The sequence below is a fragment of the Sarcophilus harrisii genome, chromosome 6 (genome assembly GCF_902635505.1).
Source record: "Sarcophilus harrisii chromosome 6, mSarHar1.11, whole genome shotgun sequence".
Lineage (NCBI taxonomy): Eukaryota > Metazoa > Chordata > Mammalia > Dasyuromorphia > Dasyuridae > Sarcophilus > Sarcophilus harrisii.
In genome coordinates, this window is record NC_045431.1 from 197,290,348 (window position 1) to 197,307,451 (window position 17,104).

The window sequence follows — 17,104 nt, forward strand, 5'->3', positions numbered from 1 at the left end:
GGAGTTGTGGGGTCTGCGATGGAAAGAGTACCCATATTTGAGTGTGAGTAATTTGACAGGCTACATTCTTCATCCTCTTCTGAGGCTGCCTGGTGGAACAGCTTTTCCCCTTCAAGGTTACCTTCAAGAGTCACTTTAAACTGATTTCATTGAGATAAATATGTTTGCCAGGATGGTGGGGGAAGAGGAGGGGAGAAGACTAAGAGAAGGAAGAATATCAAATCATGGTGCCCCCCGAGGCAACCGCAGTTCCCTGAGATAACTGCTCATGCACACAAACAATCCCCAAACACACTCACACAAAGCTGGGTCACACACAGGCTCTACTCACCACAGTCGGGGAGCTGGGTACGAAAGTCAATGGTAACTCCATGGCGGCGACACAGATGAGTGTAGTGAGCCAGTGTGGAGCACATGCACATGTGTCCACACCTGCAGGCATCCCTGCGGCATTGCTCATAGTAGGGGACGGGGCTCAGATAGGGGGAGCAGGGAGCAAACAGATCCTTAGTGAGCACACTGCATGCCTCGGCCGCGTAGGATGCTAGGGGAACACAATAGAGAGGGATTCTGGGGCCTTTGGGCTCACCACAGAGCCAGAGAACATTAGAGCTTGAGGAAACTGCAGAGACCATGATTCACCTATTATCCACTTCACTTGTTATGTGGAGGACCAAATGATGGATCAAAGATTTTTTTTTTGGGGGGGGGGGGGACTTGCCCAGGTATAGTAATCAGGATTAAAACCATCCAATTCCCCATCCAGCAAACCACATTACCTTGATATTAGCCATAGACCCATTTCTAGCACCTACCCACACCTATTACACTTCTTTCACAAGCTATCAGTGACCCCCGTAGTCTATGATCCATCCCCAACCCCCCATTCCTGATCATAAGCCAAGACATTTTGCCTCTAATATCTGGGCCAGCCCTTACTATAAATGGGCTATCTGTGTCTGGTTCCCTATCTGGCCTTTATCTTTATCATCTGCCCTCCATCTCTTGCCTCCCCTCTCTCTCCTTCTATTTCTTGCCCTTATCTTAGTTAGATTCTCTCTTCCCCCACCTCCCACAAGTCACAATTTCCCCCAGTTACTCTACAACTCTATTCCCATCCCAAACCTCCCACTCTAGCTTCCTTTTGCTGAATCTCAGCCTGGTTCCCAAGCACTGTTGGACCCCAAATGACCTGACTCACCAGCCTGCAGGTGTATGTCACAGGGATCCAGAGGGGCACTGGAGATGGCGGGGGAGCAGGTCGATAGTGTTTTCCAAGAATTGCCAAAGAGCTGTGGGGTACTCTCTGGAACACCCACAGGAGACCTGCAGAGAGCCAAGAAACACATTTTGCATATGCAAAGTCATACACAAGCATATCATGCTACAAAGAATGGGTTCAGGACTCCTTCTACCCAGAATTCCCTTGATTCTCCATAGAGGCAAAAGAGCCAGCAGATTCTGGTCTTAGGCTTTTGTGATTACAAAATGAATTAAGAGCAAGAGTCTTCACTGAGAGGGGTATTTGTTCCACTGTCCTCTGCCCTGGGCAGACCACATCCATCATACTATGACCATCCTAGTCACCATATTTTGGGGACGGCCCTGACAACGTGGAAACACTTAGAAAAGGGAGGTTAGAACCATGAAAGCATTAGGAATTGTGCCATAGAAGAACTGACTGCAAGAACCGGGATACTTAGACTGGTAAAGACTTGGTGGAATTGGGCAAGACAATTGGTCTTTTAAGTATTTGAGGGACTTTCACCTGGAAAGCATCCTAGAACTATTTTATTTGGTTCCAGAAGGCAGAGGGCACAAATGGATAGAAATTAAAAGGAACTAAACGTTCCTTGACTTGACATTAGGCAAACCTCCCTAACCATTACAGCTCACCAAGAAATGGAAAATAGACAACAAGAGATCATCCAGGTAGAGCTGGTAGGGACCTTATAAGTCACTGAAATCAAAATCCTTATTTAACAGAGGAAGAAACTGAGGCATAAAGATTCAGGCAGGGTGACACACCTAGCAAGGAAAATTAAACTTGGGTCATCTCAATTCTCCAATTCAATGTGCTACTGTTCTCCCTTCAAGCCAAGACTAGGTGGGTGGTCACTTTGGAGATACTATAGAAGGATTTTCTCATTCATATGTAGCTGGATGAAAAATGAGGAAAGCAGGAGTAGGAGATCATTATCTCTATGTAAGATCTCTCTGACTGAAATCCCACTGCCAGCCTCTCACTTCATTGTTGCTTAAAGCTCTCATTTTCTCTTGGTCTAATGGACTGGTTTGGGAAACCTTTTGACTTCCACTTCCTTTTTTTCTTTAAACATAAAGCAGCTATAATGATTTTTTATAATAAATTTCTTTCTCTGAGTTACCACATCTGAACCAAAATATAATAGACTCTGACTTTCTAGATGAGCAAGTAAAGGCACTATAAAATTTTTTTTCCCTTTCCTTTGCAGGCGGAGAACACTGGTGAGGAGGAGGTGAGTGAGGGGGAGAAAGAGAAGCAAAATACTTGGATCTTGAGCCCCCAAATTTCCAGGAGCAGGGGAGGGGCGTACATTTCCAGCAAATCCTCTTAGCATCAAGCTTCTAGGCATCTTTTACAGCTACAAATCCTTTATCACTCCTAAGGCACTGCCCACCTTCAATCTATTCCTGAGGTATGTATCCCAGTTGCTTATCAAAAAGTCCCACTGAGGAAACAGTTATTACTAATTGTATTAAACTATTGACTTAATAGTTGGCAATGTTTAGATATTTAAAAGGAATATTCAGAGATTGAAAAGCTTCTCTGGGTGATTGCGAAAGGATGAAGCTCTAATGGTGGTATTTCAGGCACTAAACTATTTGGAGTCAGAAAGAGCCTCAAATCACATCATCTTGGCAAACTTTGGGAAGCCCTGATTACCCTATCCCTTCCCCATAAATTGTGACCACTTTCTCCCCCACTCCCCTCCCCAACCCTATGGGATCACTGCCTACAAGAAGTCATCCTGCATGTTCCCATTGAAGGTCCCACAGAGCCCCACAGTGTCATCCTTCCATCGCTGGTCCACCTGGATATAGAGACGCAGCCCTTCCCGGTCGTATAGCACCTGCACTCCAACAGAGGTCCGCACACGCAGAAACACGGATGACAGCTTCTGGATCTCAAAGGCATCTGGGAGAAGCAATGGTGGTCGGGTGGTCAGAAAGAGGGCTTCAAGGAGCATGGCTAGCACCCTCCCCCACCTACAGAGCTAATATGTGCATCTGGGTTCTACATATTATGTTCCCATTGGCTTGAACACTAATTCCTACGCCTTAAGGGTGCACCATTTGTGTCTCATGGCTCTGGCAAAGCCCAAGAAATCTAGGATACCGAGCATTCCCACCTGCCCTTCCCCGTCTTACCATCCGTGTAAGGCAAGGTGACCTTGTACTGACCAGACATGAGGATGTCTCCTGCCTGAGTCAGGGTCACCTGTCTCCGAGGTGCCTGGTTCAGAATCACAGTCACTGATTGAATACAGGCTCCATCTTGGTTCTGGAAACAGAAACAAGGAGGGGCCGACTGTCAGAGTGAAAGGGGGATCAGCTCCTTTGAGCTCCCTTCCCTGCCTCAAAGTGTTTTAGATGGAACCCCCTTTTATATCCCAGTTGCTGTCAGTTCACATTTAGCCTCAGCATGCATGCCCCCTTATTGCACATAGGACTGAGGTGGGTATTCCCTTCATAGACTTTCTAGCTCACAGCTAGACTCAGCATACAGTCATAACCACACAACTCCCACCACCAAGAGTCATTTCTTCACAGGATCCCAGAAGACACTGGCTAATCCCTCTAGTCACAAACAAAACGATGATATCATAATATATCAGTGAAAAGCAGCAATGATCAGGGTATACAGAAGCTGACCTTAGAGTCAAGAAGACCTGAATTCAAGTCCTGCCTCTGAAGACCATTGATTGTTTGATCTAGGGCAAGTCACATAACTTCTCAATGTTCCAGGTAACTCGTCAAGATTCTAAATTTCAGTGTATATGTTAATGTATATCAATGAAGGGAGTTCCTCAAAGGTGAGTTCCCCACACAGAAAAACTCACACATTAATCAATCAATAACATTTATTAATTATCTATTATGTGCCAGGGATTGTGCTAAGAGTCAAGGATACAAAAAGGAGCAAAGGACAGTTCCTGCCTTCAAGGATTTTACAATCTAATGAGGGAGACAACATGTAAACAAATACATACAAGATACATAGAGGATAAATAGGAAATAATGAAAAGAGAAAAGGCATTAATTAGTAAAAAGCTTCCTGTAGAAAGTGGGATTTTAATTGGCACTTAAAAAGTAACTTAGTATATAGTTCAGCTGGGATCAGACCCTAAATCTCCTGACTCTCAAACTCAAATCTCCTAAATCTCTCAATCAAGCTGCTTCTCCCAGCCCCTTCTTAAAGATCGACCTCTAGCCTGGGCCTGCCAACATCCCAGAGACAGGATGTCCTCCCTGGCTCATTTAGGATAAATCTCAAAGCCTTCAGGAAAACTTTTTCTACTGTGTGTGTGTGTGTGTGTGTGTGTGTGTTTTAGACACAGGTAGGAAGAGCTAAGCTTCATGGATCCAAAAGGCAATGTAGCCTAGTAGATAGACAACTAGCCTTGGAGATGAAGTGACCCATCTCAGTCCCACCGGCTGTGGGACACTGGCAAATTACTCAGACTCACGGTGCCTCTAATTCAGTGCTCACTGGTGTCAACATCAGATGAAAATGGAAGCTACCACACTGTACATAAGGATCCCTGCTGGCTAATTATTGACTTCTAAAACGGCACATGCTACATGCATATATGTGTGTGTACATATAGGTATACATATGTATTCATATATTTGCGTGCATGTGCTTTTTTATATAATAGTGCAAGCAGACAGGAACCACATTTGGATCTCATTTGGGCCGCACTTGGGAGTGTTCTGGGCTGCATGCCCACCTACATCTCCCATGTTGTGGGCTTTGTGTCAGATAGTTCTGCCCTAGATTCTTCTCTAGAACTATAAATTACAGAGAAAATGCCAACTTGCTCTAGAAGAGGAGGTTTCTTCATTAGGGAGTATCCAATACCAATGAAATCATAGACCAGGTCTCTATCTCTATTTAATCAGCTAATTCACACCAACTAGGCAAGTAGGGCATACCCATTTGACTGCCCTGTCACTAGAAAAGAAATTGCATGGGGCAGCTAGGTGGTGCAGTGGATATAGCATAGCCTGAAATCAGGAGGACCTGAGTTCAAATTCTGCCTCAGATACTTAATACTTCCTGGCTGTGTGACCCTGGGCAAGTCATTTAACCCTAATTGCCTCAGCAAAAAAAAAAGAAAGAAAAGAAAAGAAAAAGAAACTTCTGACCTATGTCATGTTAACACAATTGATTCAACTAGCAATCTTAATTGAGGCTGAATAAAAACTATTAAATTCATGAATCTACATGGGAAGGGCAGGAGAGTTGAAGGAGAGGAATTATTTTAATGTTTGTAGCCCTAGCACATTTCCTGGTATGCACTAAGCACTTAGTAAATACTGATTGATTGATTATCACATAATCCCCTAATGAAAAAATGTGCATGTCCCTGGCCTAATTTGATTCAAACAGAACCCCTCAGTATGGAAGCCAAGATCAGACAAACTAATCCCATGCCTGATAGCCGAGTTACATATCACAGCCCCCCAGTTCCAGCTGGCTCCTTTATTAACTCATGCCCTTTACCACAAAAGGGACTGGGCAAAGAAGTACAGATAATTTTGTGCAGCCCAAGCCTGCCGCTTATCATTTCTCACCTGACTTTTAGCATAGTCTTCTTTTTATTTATTTAATCATTTATTTATTCATTTATTTTAAATTTAATAGAAAAAGAAAAAATGTCCATGTGCACAGCATAGGGTTCTAATTGGCTTCCCTTGAATGTCTCTCCCACTACAATCCATTTTCCACTCTGCTGAAATAATAGATCTTAACCGTACTCAAAAAATTCCTTCTACTAAATAAATTCCAATGACCCTATTAATTCCAGGATCAAATATAATATAAGGCATTTGTCCCTAGTGCCTTCCTAAATTTTCAAACATCATATATTCTATGTCTCCCCAGTCTATCTATACTGGTCAACTCTGTGTCCCTCAAACAGAATACTTCATCTCCAGCCTTCATGCCTTTGCCCGGGCTGTTCCTCATGTCAGGAGTGCTCTCTCTTTTCACTTGCCATTCTTCCTTCTAGACACCTCAAGAGCCATCCTCAACAAGAGGTCTTCCCCCCTTAGATTATCTGGCATCTACTCTCTATGTATATTGTATATACCTATTTATTTATTGTATATTGTATATACTGTATACACCTATTTATATAGATTTTCTCCTATTAGAATATAAATTTTTCGAAGGCAAGCTGTTTTTTACCTTTCTTTGTACCCCCAAAGCTTAGCACAGCGTCTGATCCCATAGTGAGTAATTAATGAGTTCTTGTTGACAGACTGAGTGTCCCGTGCACCATCAACCAACAGCTCAGCTCTGACATCTTTATCCCCAAGGGCTGGCAGAGTGATTTCCCAGATATACTTTGGAACCAGATACTTCAAAAGCACCTTCAGACCTATAGACTCCATTCCCGCAGCTTGGGGTAAAAGCAAGGAGGAGAACGCTGTAAATTATTAGTGAAGCAGCAACAATAAGATCAACAAGATGATCAATTCTGGTAGACGTGGCTCTTTTCATCAGTGAGATGATTCAGGCCAGTTCCAGTGGTCTTGTGATGAAGAGAGCCATCTGCCCCCAGAGAGAGGACTGTAGGAACTAAGTATGGACCACAACATAGACTTTCACTTTTCTTTGTTGTTGTTGTTGTTGTTTGCTTGCTTTTTGTTTTCTTTCTCATTTTTTCTTTTTGGATCTGATTTTTCTTGTGCAGCAAGATAATTGTGTATATAATTATTTAAAAATTGCACATGTTTAATATATATTGGATTACTTGTCATCTAGGGAAAGGAGTGGGAGGGAGAGAAAAAATGGAACACAAGGTTTTGCAAGGGTGAATATTGAAAACTATGCTGTGCATTTTAAAAATAAAAAGCTTTATAAAAAAATTATTGATGAAGTAACTCGCTTCTTCACCCTAAGGCCTGGGTCTGAGAATTGCTTATTACATTTGGAGTCACTTACAAAATATCTCGCTGAAAGTTCACGATGACATTTCACATCCTTGCTGCCTGGGATCCCTTTTATTAAATCAAAGCATCTCCCCTGACAAATAGCCTTTTCATCTGTGGCCCTCTCTGGCACGTTACCATGCGGAGGACAGTTGTTTTATGAATGTCTATTACTAGCTCACATTTCTCACATTTTGCTTTGAGGTTTACAAAATGTTTCTCATCACAATAATTCAGAGAAGGAGGTAGAACCAGTCTTATTATTTCCATTTTCCACTGATGAAACAGAAACTCACAGAGAGTAAATTGCCTGTGTTTGAACAACTAACAAGTGTTTAAAGCAGGAGTCACATGGAGGTTTCCTGACTCCATGCCAGTGTACTACCCATTATCCCACACTGCCTTTCAAGGGGCTCAACTGAAGACAGTGAAATAGAATGAAAAGTCCTTCATGAAGTGGAATGGCCTAGGAGAAAGCACTAGACCAAGGGACAGGCTGCCTGGGCTCCTATTCTGTTTTAACTCCCCACTTATTGTGGGACTATAAGCAAAGTACACTCTAGAATTCGGTATTTCCATTCATGAAAAGTAGACCCTTCCCTTCTCCATATAATTGAGAGGCAGTGAAGAGCAGCACATTCACAAGTGAAAGTCTTTTAAGCTTTTTATGACGTCCATTAAATAGGGAGGCCCTTGAGGGCAGGGATTCTTTTGCCATTCTTTGTATCCCAGCACTTAGCAAATGCCTGGCACTTAGTAGGCACTTAATGAGTGCTTATTGACTGACACCTGATAGTAATGTACGACCTGATCTTTTCCTAGATTCACAACTAGACCAACAACCATTCGTGTCCCTCTTACCCATTTCTCTGCTCAACTATGGTAGGGAGGGAGGGAAATGGTCAAGTGAACTCATAGGGTTATTTCCTATGGAACTCAGGATCATGGCTTCAAAGATGAAAGAGATATTAGAGGTCATTGAATCCAACCCACCTCTTTTACAGGTGGAGAAACCAAGGCCCAGAGAGATTAAGTGTTTTACCCAGCTAGTATATGTGTCAGAGCCAAGATTTTCCTTCCTTTCCAAGGGAGACAGTATCAATCTCAGAGTATTGATCTACATTGTTAAACCACATCCAGACATTCCCACCAGTCCTCGGGGCATTGGCTTATCTGGGGTGTAACAGAATCCTTGCTGGTTTCCGTATTACTTGCATGTACACTAATATTATTGCTAATATTATTGGAGAGTGGACTCCTCTCCAGGAGAGGAGGCATCCTTGTTTCTGCTGAAAGGTTTAGGAAAGTGATCCCAAGGTACTGTCTAAGGGAGTAATTTCTAATTAAAGGCAGACAAGAAAGCATAATCCCCAGAATCACTGGTGCACACAGTTCAAACCTCCAAACAAAACCTGAATCTCCACCTGAAAGCAAGCTCTTAGAAAAATCATCAGCTCCCCTTTACCCTGCTGAGTTACCTCCAAAGCAACTCTTCTCCCCTTCCCTGCCAATCATACACTGTCACCATCAACCCCATATTTCACAATTTGATTTAATTTTTTCAGTGAAGAAAAATAGATTTTTCTCTCCCTCTCCTTTATCCCACTGAATTAAAATAAAGACCATTGCAAATAATACACATAATAAAGCAAAAAAAGAATTCTATAAATCATCCTTCGTGAAAGGTCTTAAAATACTACCATCAAGCTCATAGTAATCAGCTCTTCACCTCTGACAGGATCCAGACACCCAGCTCCTTTGGACACTCAATTAAATACCTCAGAACTCAGTTCTCTGCTCTCTCTGACAGCTCTAGGTCAGGCTGCTGACTTTCCAATTAATCTAAGTCTGCCTAGTAGCCTAGCACGCAGGTGGGTCCCTTCTCTAGTGAAGAATTGACAGTGTCTCTTCTGTCATTTCCATGGCCAGGAACTGTCCAGGGACTTGTGTACTAATAAGTGATACACAATGGAGTGACTCCTCATCTTAAACTTCATGAATGAAGACTAGTGTCCAGAGGGAGGGACATTAAAGGGCCACTCTCTTCTGCCCTGGTCAGACCATATATGCAATTCAGTCTTGGACATCATATTGAGGGAAAGAAATTTGTAATTTATGACACGTTCAGAAGAAGGAGACCAAGATAAGTAAGAAACTTGGATTTATTCCATAGGTGCATTAATTGAAGGGATTTTTAGTCAAAGAAATGAAAATTGAGGCAGTGGGATATCAATTGATATCTTTGAGTAAATAAAGGAAGAGGCATTAGATATGTTCTTCTTAGCCCCAAAGGGAAAAATTAGGAGCACTGGCTATAAGCTACAGAAGAGCAGATTTCAGTTTGATGCAAATAAAAATAATGGCTATTTATATGATGCTTTAATAAAGGTTTGTGAAGTACTTTACAAGTATTACATCATTTTATCCTCATAACACTGCTTAGAGGTAGGTTCTATTATTATCCCCCCCTTTTTTTTTTTTTTTTTGAGGCAGTTGGGGTTAAGTGACTTGCCCAGAGTCACACAGTTAGGAAGTGTTAAGTGTCTGAGGCCAAATTTGAACTCAGGTCCTCCTGACTTCAGGGCTAGTGTATCCCTTTTTTTTTTTAATTTTTTAAAGATGAGAGATTATATGACTTGCCCATTAAGCACCAGTTTGGAACTGAACTTTTGTCTTGCTGACTCCAGGTCCCGGCTGTCCATCTAATAACAGATACAGCTCTCATTGCTCTCCTCTGTTCTACTTAGTAGGGGCTTCTGAGTGTTCCCTGAATGTTTATTCCTAACTCCAGGCCTTTAGTCATTTTTGATCACTATTCCAGGTAAATTTCTTTTCCACCCATCTAAATCTTACCTGCTTATCCTCCAAGGCACAGATTAGGTCTCACCTCCTCCACAAAGCTTTCCCTGATTATTTGAGTATACAATCCACTTCACCTTTCACTTAATACCCATAGTTAGAAGTTACTCTGAGTGGTTCTCTGATTGTTTCAAGTTTGTAAACTTTGACATGACCTGAAACTGTGAGGAGAACAATGGGGGAAATGAGAGGGAAGATGGGCTCATCTTTCACCTTAAGGTCAATTTCTCCCACTGAATAACCTGCATGCAATCTCCTCTTCTTATTGCCACCCCCAAAGATCAGCATGAAAATTGTAGCAGAAATCTTACCAGGCCACAGGGGGCATTCTGAATTGTCACTGTGAAGGCTCCTGAAGACCGGCTCTTGGCTAGGATATACTGACATGTGGCGGGAAACGTGTATCGGCGGCCATCAAAAGTGGTGAAATGGATGTCTCCGGTCACAGAGCACTCGGCTGAAAGAGCAGGGAGCCTGTCACCCCCAAATAAGGACTGCTCCCCAGACTAGGGAATCCTGGTCTGCTAGGAACCAAGATGTGAGAGAGGAGATGCAGCCCTTCACCCTTGGAGGAAGAGAATATGAAAAAGAAACCTGGACTTTGTCCTTAAATCTTTTATCTGATGCAAGAGACACAAGGCTTAATCTTCAGAAATCCTCATTCTAAGGGATGGGGAAACATCAGCCTGACTTCAGAAAACCCCTGGCTCCGATGGAAGGAACCCTATATGTTCTAAATGCTTAGGAAACGCCAAAATTAAAAACAGTTCAATCTACAGAGCTCGTATCATTCAAGCAACAATGCTCAGGTCACAGAGGAGTTCTTTGTCTGAAATATCTGGATTATTGACTCTATGCTACTGTTAGCATGGTCGGAGAGATGGACTTATGGATCCCACCTCCCTCACCATGAGCTAAGACCTCCCACTGGTTACCTGGGCAGGCTGAAGCACTGCACATCCATTTGCCCCCTTTGCACGTGCTGAAAGAGAAAAATGACATTTTGGAGGGCATGTTACATCAGCCCCAGGTACGATTAAGCTTCAATTGCCCAGGAAGGGGACTTAGTACTTTCTACTTGCCCTCTTTTCCCAAATTTAGCTAATCCCCACAGAACAACCAGCAGCTTTATCTGGATCTACCTCTGCTCTTCCCAGGAAGTCCATAGATTCTGAGATCCCAAACCTAGGGATTCTTTTAGAAATAATGAAATAGGGCAGCTAGTTGGTGCAATGGGTAGAGTACCAGCTCTGAAGTCAGGAGGACCTGAGTTCAAATTTGGCCTCAGACACTTAACACTTCCTGGCTATGTGACCCTAGGCAAGTAACAACCCCAATTTCAAAGGAAGGAAGGAAGGAAGGAAGGTAGGTTTATGAAGGTTATATAGCTGTCAAAGGACCCATCAGTAGTAAATATCAGAGTCAGGATTTGAATTGAGAACTTGTAATTCCACATCTATACTTAGAGTAGAGACATCCTTCCCATCCCACTCCATCCCCTACCACCAAAACAAAGAATATCTGTACAAGGGACTAGCTTTCCTCAGTAAGTTACTGTAGTAAGTTACTAGTTACCAGACCAGGGGGAGAAACCTCCCACCATAGGCCCTAAAAGGCCCAAAAACCATTTCCATAATAAACTGTAGGTGATGAATGAACGGAAAACGAGGTAGAGTAACTTCCCATTACTTGTGTTCTATATATTGATAATTTTATGGCCCACATGTTGTAAATATCCAAATGGCTCTTGACAAAAAAAATTGGTTCCCCAGCCCCGCTCTAGATCAAAAAGGTAGGATTCCTGGCTTCTGACTTCAGCATAGAAATTAACTCATCTTCTCCATGCACTCTCTCCCCATGGACTGCACTCCATCTTGTCTAAAACCACATCCAATGAGGATCAAGCCACCACCAGCCTCTGGAGGTCTCTCCTCAGTGGCCCCATGGAGCCTGGATGTGTAGGAAGGCCCAGCTTCTCCTAGCCCTCTCCCACAGTGGGCACCTACCATATGCTGCAGTCATCATTCACCACAGAGCCTGTGGGATACAGACTCCCATGGAATTCGCAGGGACAATCAGCAGGTGCCATGCAGCTCCCATCTTCAAAGATTAGACCTGGGAATGCAAGTAAAATACAGGTCCCATTACAACACTGCCTTGCTCAAAAATCTTTAATGGTTCCCTGTTGTCTATCTGTGGAACTGAACTCTTCAAACCTGGTATTTAACACCCCCCACAATGTGACTGTCCCCCATCCTTTAGAGCTTTGATGTATTTTTTTTCTTTTTTTGCTGAGGTAATTGGGATTAAGTGACTTGCGCTAGGCAGTGTTAAAGGTAGGAAGTCAGATCTGAACTCGGGTCCTCCTGACTTCAGGGTTGGTATTCTATCCACTACCACCTAGCTGCCCCTTGATCTACTTCTTTATAAAGTCTTGCTTTACCACAAGTTACACAAAGATCTTCCCTTCCTTTGAAATCAAAATGTGTACCCTAATCTCTAATACTCATTAGGTATTTAGCATACACAGCTTTGGGCTACCAATTATCTTCTCACATAGCTGTATCCTGGTTTCCTACCCAAAATGTCCCATGAAGGCTGGGACCTTGTATTAAATTATGCATCATCTCCTTTCCTCCCTCCTTCTCCCTTTATCACCCTCCCCCTTTCTCTCTCTCTCTCTCTCTCTCTCTCTCTCTCTCTCTCTGTTTCTCCTCTCTCTCTCCCTCTTTCCTTCTCTCTCTCTTCCTCTTTTTCTCCCTCTCTCTCTCTTTCTTTCTCTCTCTCTTCCTCTCTCTCTCCCTTCTTTCCCTCCTTCCTTCCCCCTTCCTCTTTCTTTCTGTCTCTATCTGTCTCTGTGTGCATGTTTGTGTGTCTCTATCTCTCTCTCTCTCTCTCTCTCTCTCTCTCTCTCTGTCTGTCTCTCTCTCATGTGTGTGTGTGTGTGTGTGTGTGTGTATGTAGGGCATGAAAGAAGTGGCTTATTGAATGATAAATTAATAAACAAAGTAATGAGTTAGGGGATGAATTATTTAGCGAGTGAATTAATGTATTATGAATAAGAGAGCAAATTTCTGAATTAGTGAGTGAATCAGTAAATGACTGAGCGAATGAACTGAATGGCTGAGAATATGAATAAGTGAGCAAATATTCAGTCCCTGTCTTTCCCACCCCAGAATTCCCATCTTAGTCAAATTACAAATTTTAGTGAGCCTCACAGCAAGGCCTCAAGGCTTCTCATCTACAATCCCCAGTCCATTAGTTCTGACTTTAGGTTTCCCAGGGTAAATAACTACTTCCTTCCCTCAACTTTACCCTCGGGGCAATAACAGCCATCCACACAGGCAATTTCATTGTCAATGCAAGGGGTTCTGGGCTGGCAAGATACAGGACAGCAGTTAATACATTCATTGTAAGTGAAGGCCTCCTCCTTGCAGGTCACAGCTAGAAGGATGGGCGACAGGAAGACAAAACATGAGACATTGTCAGCTCTTCACTGTCCATCTGGCCTGTCCCCACACTAATTCTTGGGTTCCTCATGCCAAAGCTCGGAGTCCCATTCCCCAGCTCTCCCATCCCCAGCTCCTTTTCTCAGGGGATCAGTCTTTGGTCTCTGATGCCCCAGACCCAGCCAGCAGTGGAGTTAAATTCTAAAGAAACATGATCCACCATCTGTCTAAGGATCCAGGTACCAGCCGCTAGCCTTCCAGAGCCTGAAGAGAGACATTCTCAGCTAGGATCAGGGCCCTTTCACCTCTGAGCTGGACGCATGAATGGACAAGAAAGCTTTAAGAGGATTAATAAGAATTATAGGATCTCAAAGATGGAAAGGCCTTGGGGTCATATGTAATACAATTTTATGATGCTCAGCACAGGAATCTCCTCTATAATATCCCTAATATCTGCTTATCCTGCTTCTGCTTAAACAGTCTTAAGGAAAAGAGATCTTCCTCCCCCCAAAGTCAGCATCTTCCATTATCTGAAAGCTCAGGTTGTTGGGAAATGTTCCCTTTGTACTGAAATGAAATATGTCTCTGCAGTTCCATCCTGTTTTCATCATTCTATCCTCTGGAGCCAAGGAGAACAGGTTGAATCTCTCATCCACATGACAACCCCTTGGATGCTTGAAGACATCAATCATTGTGCCTTTGAGTCTTTCCTTTTCTAAACCAAATATTCTCACTTTGACCATCCTCCCCTCACAGGTCAGGTCTCTAGTCTTCTCATTGGACTAATGGGCCATTTCTAGATACAGCCCAAAGTTGCCAGTATCTTTAAAAGATGTCACCTGGATAAATAGTTATCTATCTCTACAATCATCTAAGTGGCACAGAGTGCTGTGCCTAAAGTCAGGAAATCCAGCCTCAGACAATTATTGGCTGTGTGACCCCAACCAGGTCATTTAACCTCAGTTTCCTCCTCTGAAAAATGGGGATAATAATGGTACCTATATTGTTAGGGCTGTTGTGAGTCTCAAATGAGACAATCTTTGTAATTTTCTTGGTCCAGTTACTGATATCATAGGTACTTAATACTTTTTTCTTTGTGTCCCACTACAATGATTATATTGAATCATTTTGTAAAGAGCTTTCTTTATTCATTATGTAATTGGAGCTTTATAGTGACTCCAGTGGTCAGTAGGAAAGGAAGGGATTTTATTCCTCATTCTATAGGTGAGGAAACTAATAGTTTTGTTATGCTTAATACATATTTGTTTCTGTTGACCCTCTAAATGCAACTCTGTCACCAAGGGGTTGTAATCTTTGGGAAATCCCTTAACATCCCTGAAATTCAATTTCCTCAAATGTAAAACGAGATATGCTCATATGATTTCCAAGATTTTCTTCCAGTAATAGCATTACATGCTCTCTGATTCTATGGAGTAATGTCAAAATCCAGAGCTCTCTTAAACAATGATCAGAGCACCCCTGGTCTCCCCCAATCTCAGGTCTATGGACACAGATCAGAGGTCATTAATCATCAGGGTAGCACAATGGATAGAGTCCTAGGGTAGTACTCAAGAAAACTTGAGTTCAAATCTGGCTTCAGACACTTATTACTTATATGATCCTGGGCAAGTCATTTAACTTCGACCTGACTCAGTTTTCTTATCTATAAAATGGGGATAATAATAACACCTATCTCCCATTTCTGTGAGAATAAAATGAGAGTTTTTGCAAAATGCTATATAAATACTAACCTGTTATTGCTACAGGTCTAGAGCTGGAAGATATCTCAGAGGTCATCTTAATAAATCACTTTATTTTACAGATGAGGAAACCAAGTCCAGGGAGTGTCCAAGGTCAGACAAGTAATGACAAAATCAGAATCTGAACCCAGCTTCTTTGGATCCAGAATTGCTATTCCTTCCATTGTGCCCGCCATGATTTAGCCCGGATAAATATACTATCGATGAAGCCAAGTTTCTCTGACCTGAGGCTCCCAACCTTGGGCCCTTTCTTCAGAACTCAGATCAAGGATGTGTCCTTAGACTGCTAAGGTTTGTACCTTACAGATTCCCTTGCCCATCTCCCAGTAGAGTTTGTACAGCCTTCACTAACTCGTTCAGCCTACCACACAGTGAAAACTTGGCTCTCCAGCCCTGCAAGGAGCGCCCAGCATGGGCACATGCCCTGGCATATTCCGTCAGTGCCCGACACCATGTGGCATCCTCAGATGCTGACCTGAAACACAGAAATCAGGACCATGGTCAGGATCAGCAGGGCCCATCCCTCCACCTTGACCTCTATACCCGGGACCCTCCATAGATAGAAAACCAGAGCCATTACCTGGCTGGCCTTCTGACTTATTTATTTATACCTGGAAAGTGGAAACTAGTTGGGGGCAAAGCAAGGCTTAGTAGAAGGGCTCTAGACTGAGAATCAGGACATTTGGGTCCTAGGTCTGACTCTCCCCCTATTTCCCCACCCAATGCCTGTTTCCCCATCTAAAAAGGGAGAAAATAAGCTCTGTTTTCCTTCTAGCTCAATTCCAATCCCGCAAGATGATGGAGAAGATAAAAAAAAACAAAAAGATAATATTTAAAAACAATTTTAAAGAATATTTTGAAAATAAGAAAGACACAAGATTCAAAAATTCAGGCTTAAGACTAAGACCAAATCCTGTGGATGGGGATAGCCCTGTCTCAGATCCAAAGTAGGAGCTCCCCTCCCCACCTCCATCTCACAGGATTCCTACCACAAACTCACAGGCAGAGGTCGCTAGTACAACTAGCCATGAAGGGCAAGGGGCTGACGTAGTCATGGCAGGTGTCAAATGGGGACTTCAGCAAAGTCTCACACAGCTCATACACCCCCTAGAAACAAAGCAGCAGATACTAGAGGGTGGGTTCAGGAAGAAAATAAAGATCTGAGAGATCTTATCCCATCACCTATCTCTGTACACGTTCATTCCTTAATTATACCAGAATAGGTTCTGTCCAATTATCCAGATGGATAGAAAGGAGGAAATAAAAAACCCGGGAGACAGAGAAAATAGCCTGAAGAAGAAAGAAAAGAGGAGGAATAATAGAGAGGAAAGAGAAAAAACATAAGAAAATAAGGGGAATAGGAAGGAGGAGAATAGAAGAGGGAAGAAAGAGGAAGGGGTAGTAATGAGGAAGAAAAGATGAAGGAAGACATTTATATCCTAGGCCCCTTCCTTCCAGCATCATGAAGTTCCAAGTAGTCTGAGAATGGTTTTCTTCTACACAAAGTGCCCATCATAAGTATCTCCTCACATATTCCAAAATGGGACCTCAGCAATGGGATCCATGGCCCAGCTAGTAAATCTTTGTTTTTTTTTTTCTTTTGCAGGGAGAAAACAAGACTGGACTTTGAACAATAGAGAAGATTCTTGGGGGACCCAGACCTGCATGGTGGTGGGACTTTGATGGAAACATGGAGGGCGTGATAGAAATGAGACATTTGGTCCAAGAGTCTCATCAGGGGGATCCTCCTGCCAGCTGTTCACAAACTCGGCCACATCGTCTGTCAGTTTTCCTGTTGGATAAAATGTCATCCCAAAGATGACCACCAAAGAA

General features: G+C 42.9%; 1 protein-coding gene across 1 annotated transcript in view; it reads right to left on the reverse strand.

The window, feature by feature from the left end:
• OTOG (otogelin) overlaps positions 1-17,104 on the reverse strand; it is a 98,520-nt gene that overhangs the window by 65,556 nt on the left and 15,860 nt on the right. Inside the window, exons 9-19 of the mRNA XM_031943555.1 lie at positions 16,933-17,063; positions 16,272-16,378; positions 15,637-15,746; positions 13,378-13,506; positions 12,069-12,177; positions 10,998-11,044; positions 10,374-10,519; positions 3,412-3,544; positions 3,001-3,178; positions 1,202-1,326; positions 332-544 (exon numbers count right to left, since the gene is read on the reverse strand). Coding sequence (XP_031799415.1) covers positions 332-544; positions 1,202-1,326; positions 3,001-3,178; positions 3,412-3,544; positions 10,374-10,519; positions 10,998-11,044; positions 12,069-12,177; positions 13,378-13,506; positions 15,637-15,746; positions 16,272-16,378; positions 16,933-17,063 — 1,428 coding nt within the window. The remainder of the gene's footprint in view (positions 1-331; positions 545-1,201; positions 1,327-3,000; positions 3,179-3,411; positions 3,545-10,373; positions 10,520-10,997; positions 11,045-12,068; positions 12,178-13,377; positions 13,507-15,636; positions 15,747-16,271; positions 16,379-16,932; positions 17,064-17,104) is intronic.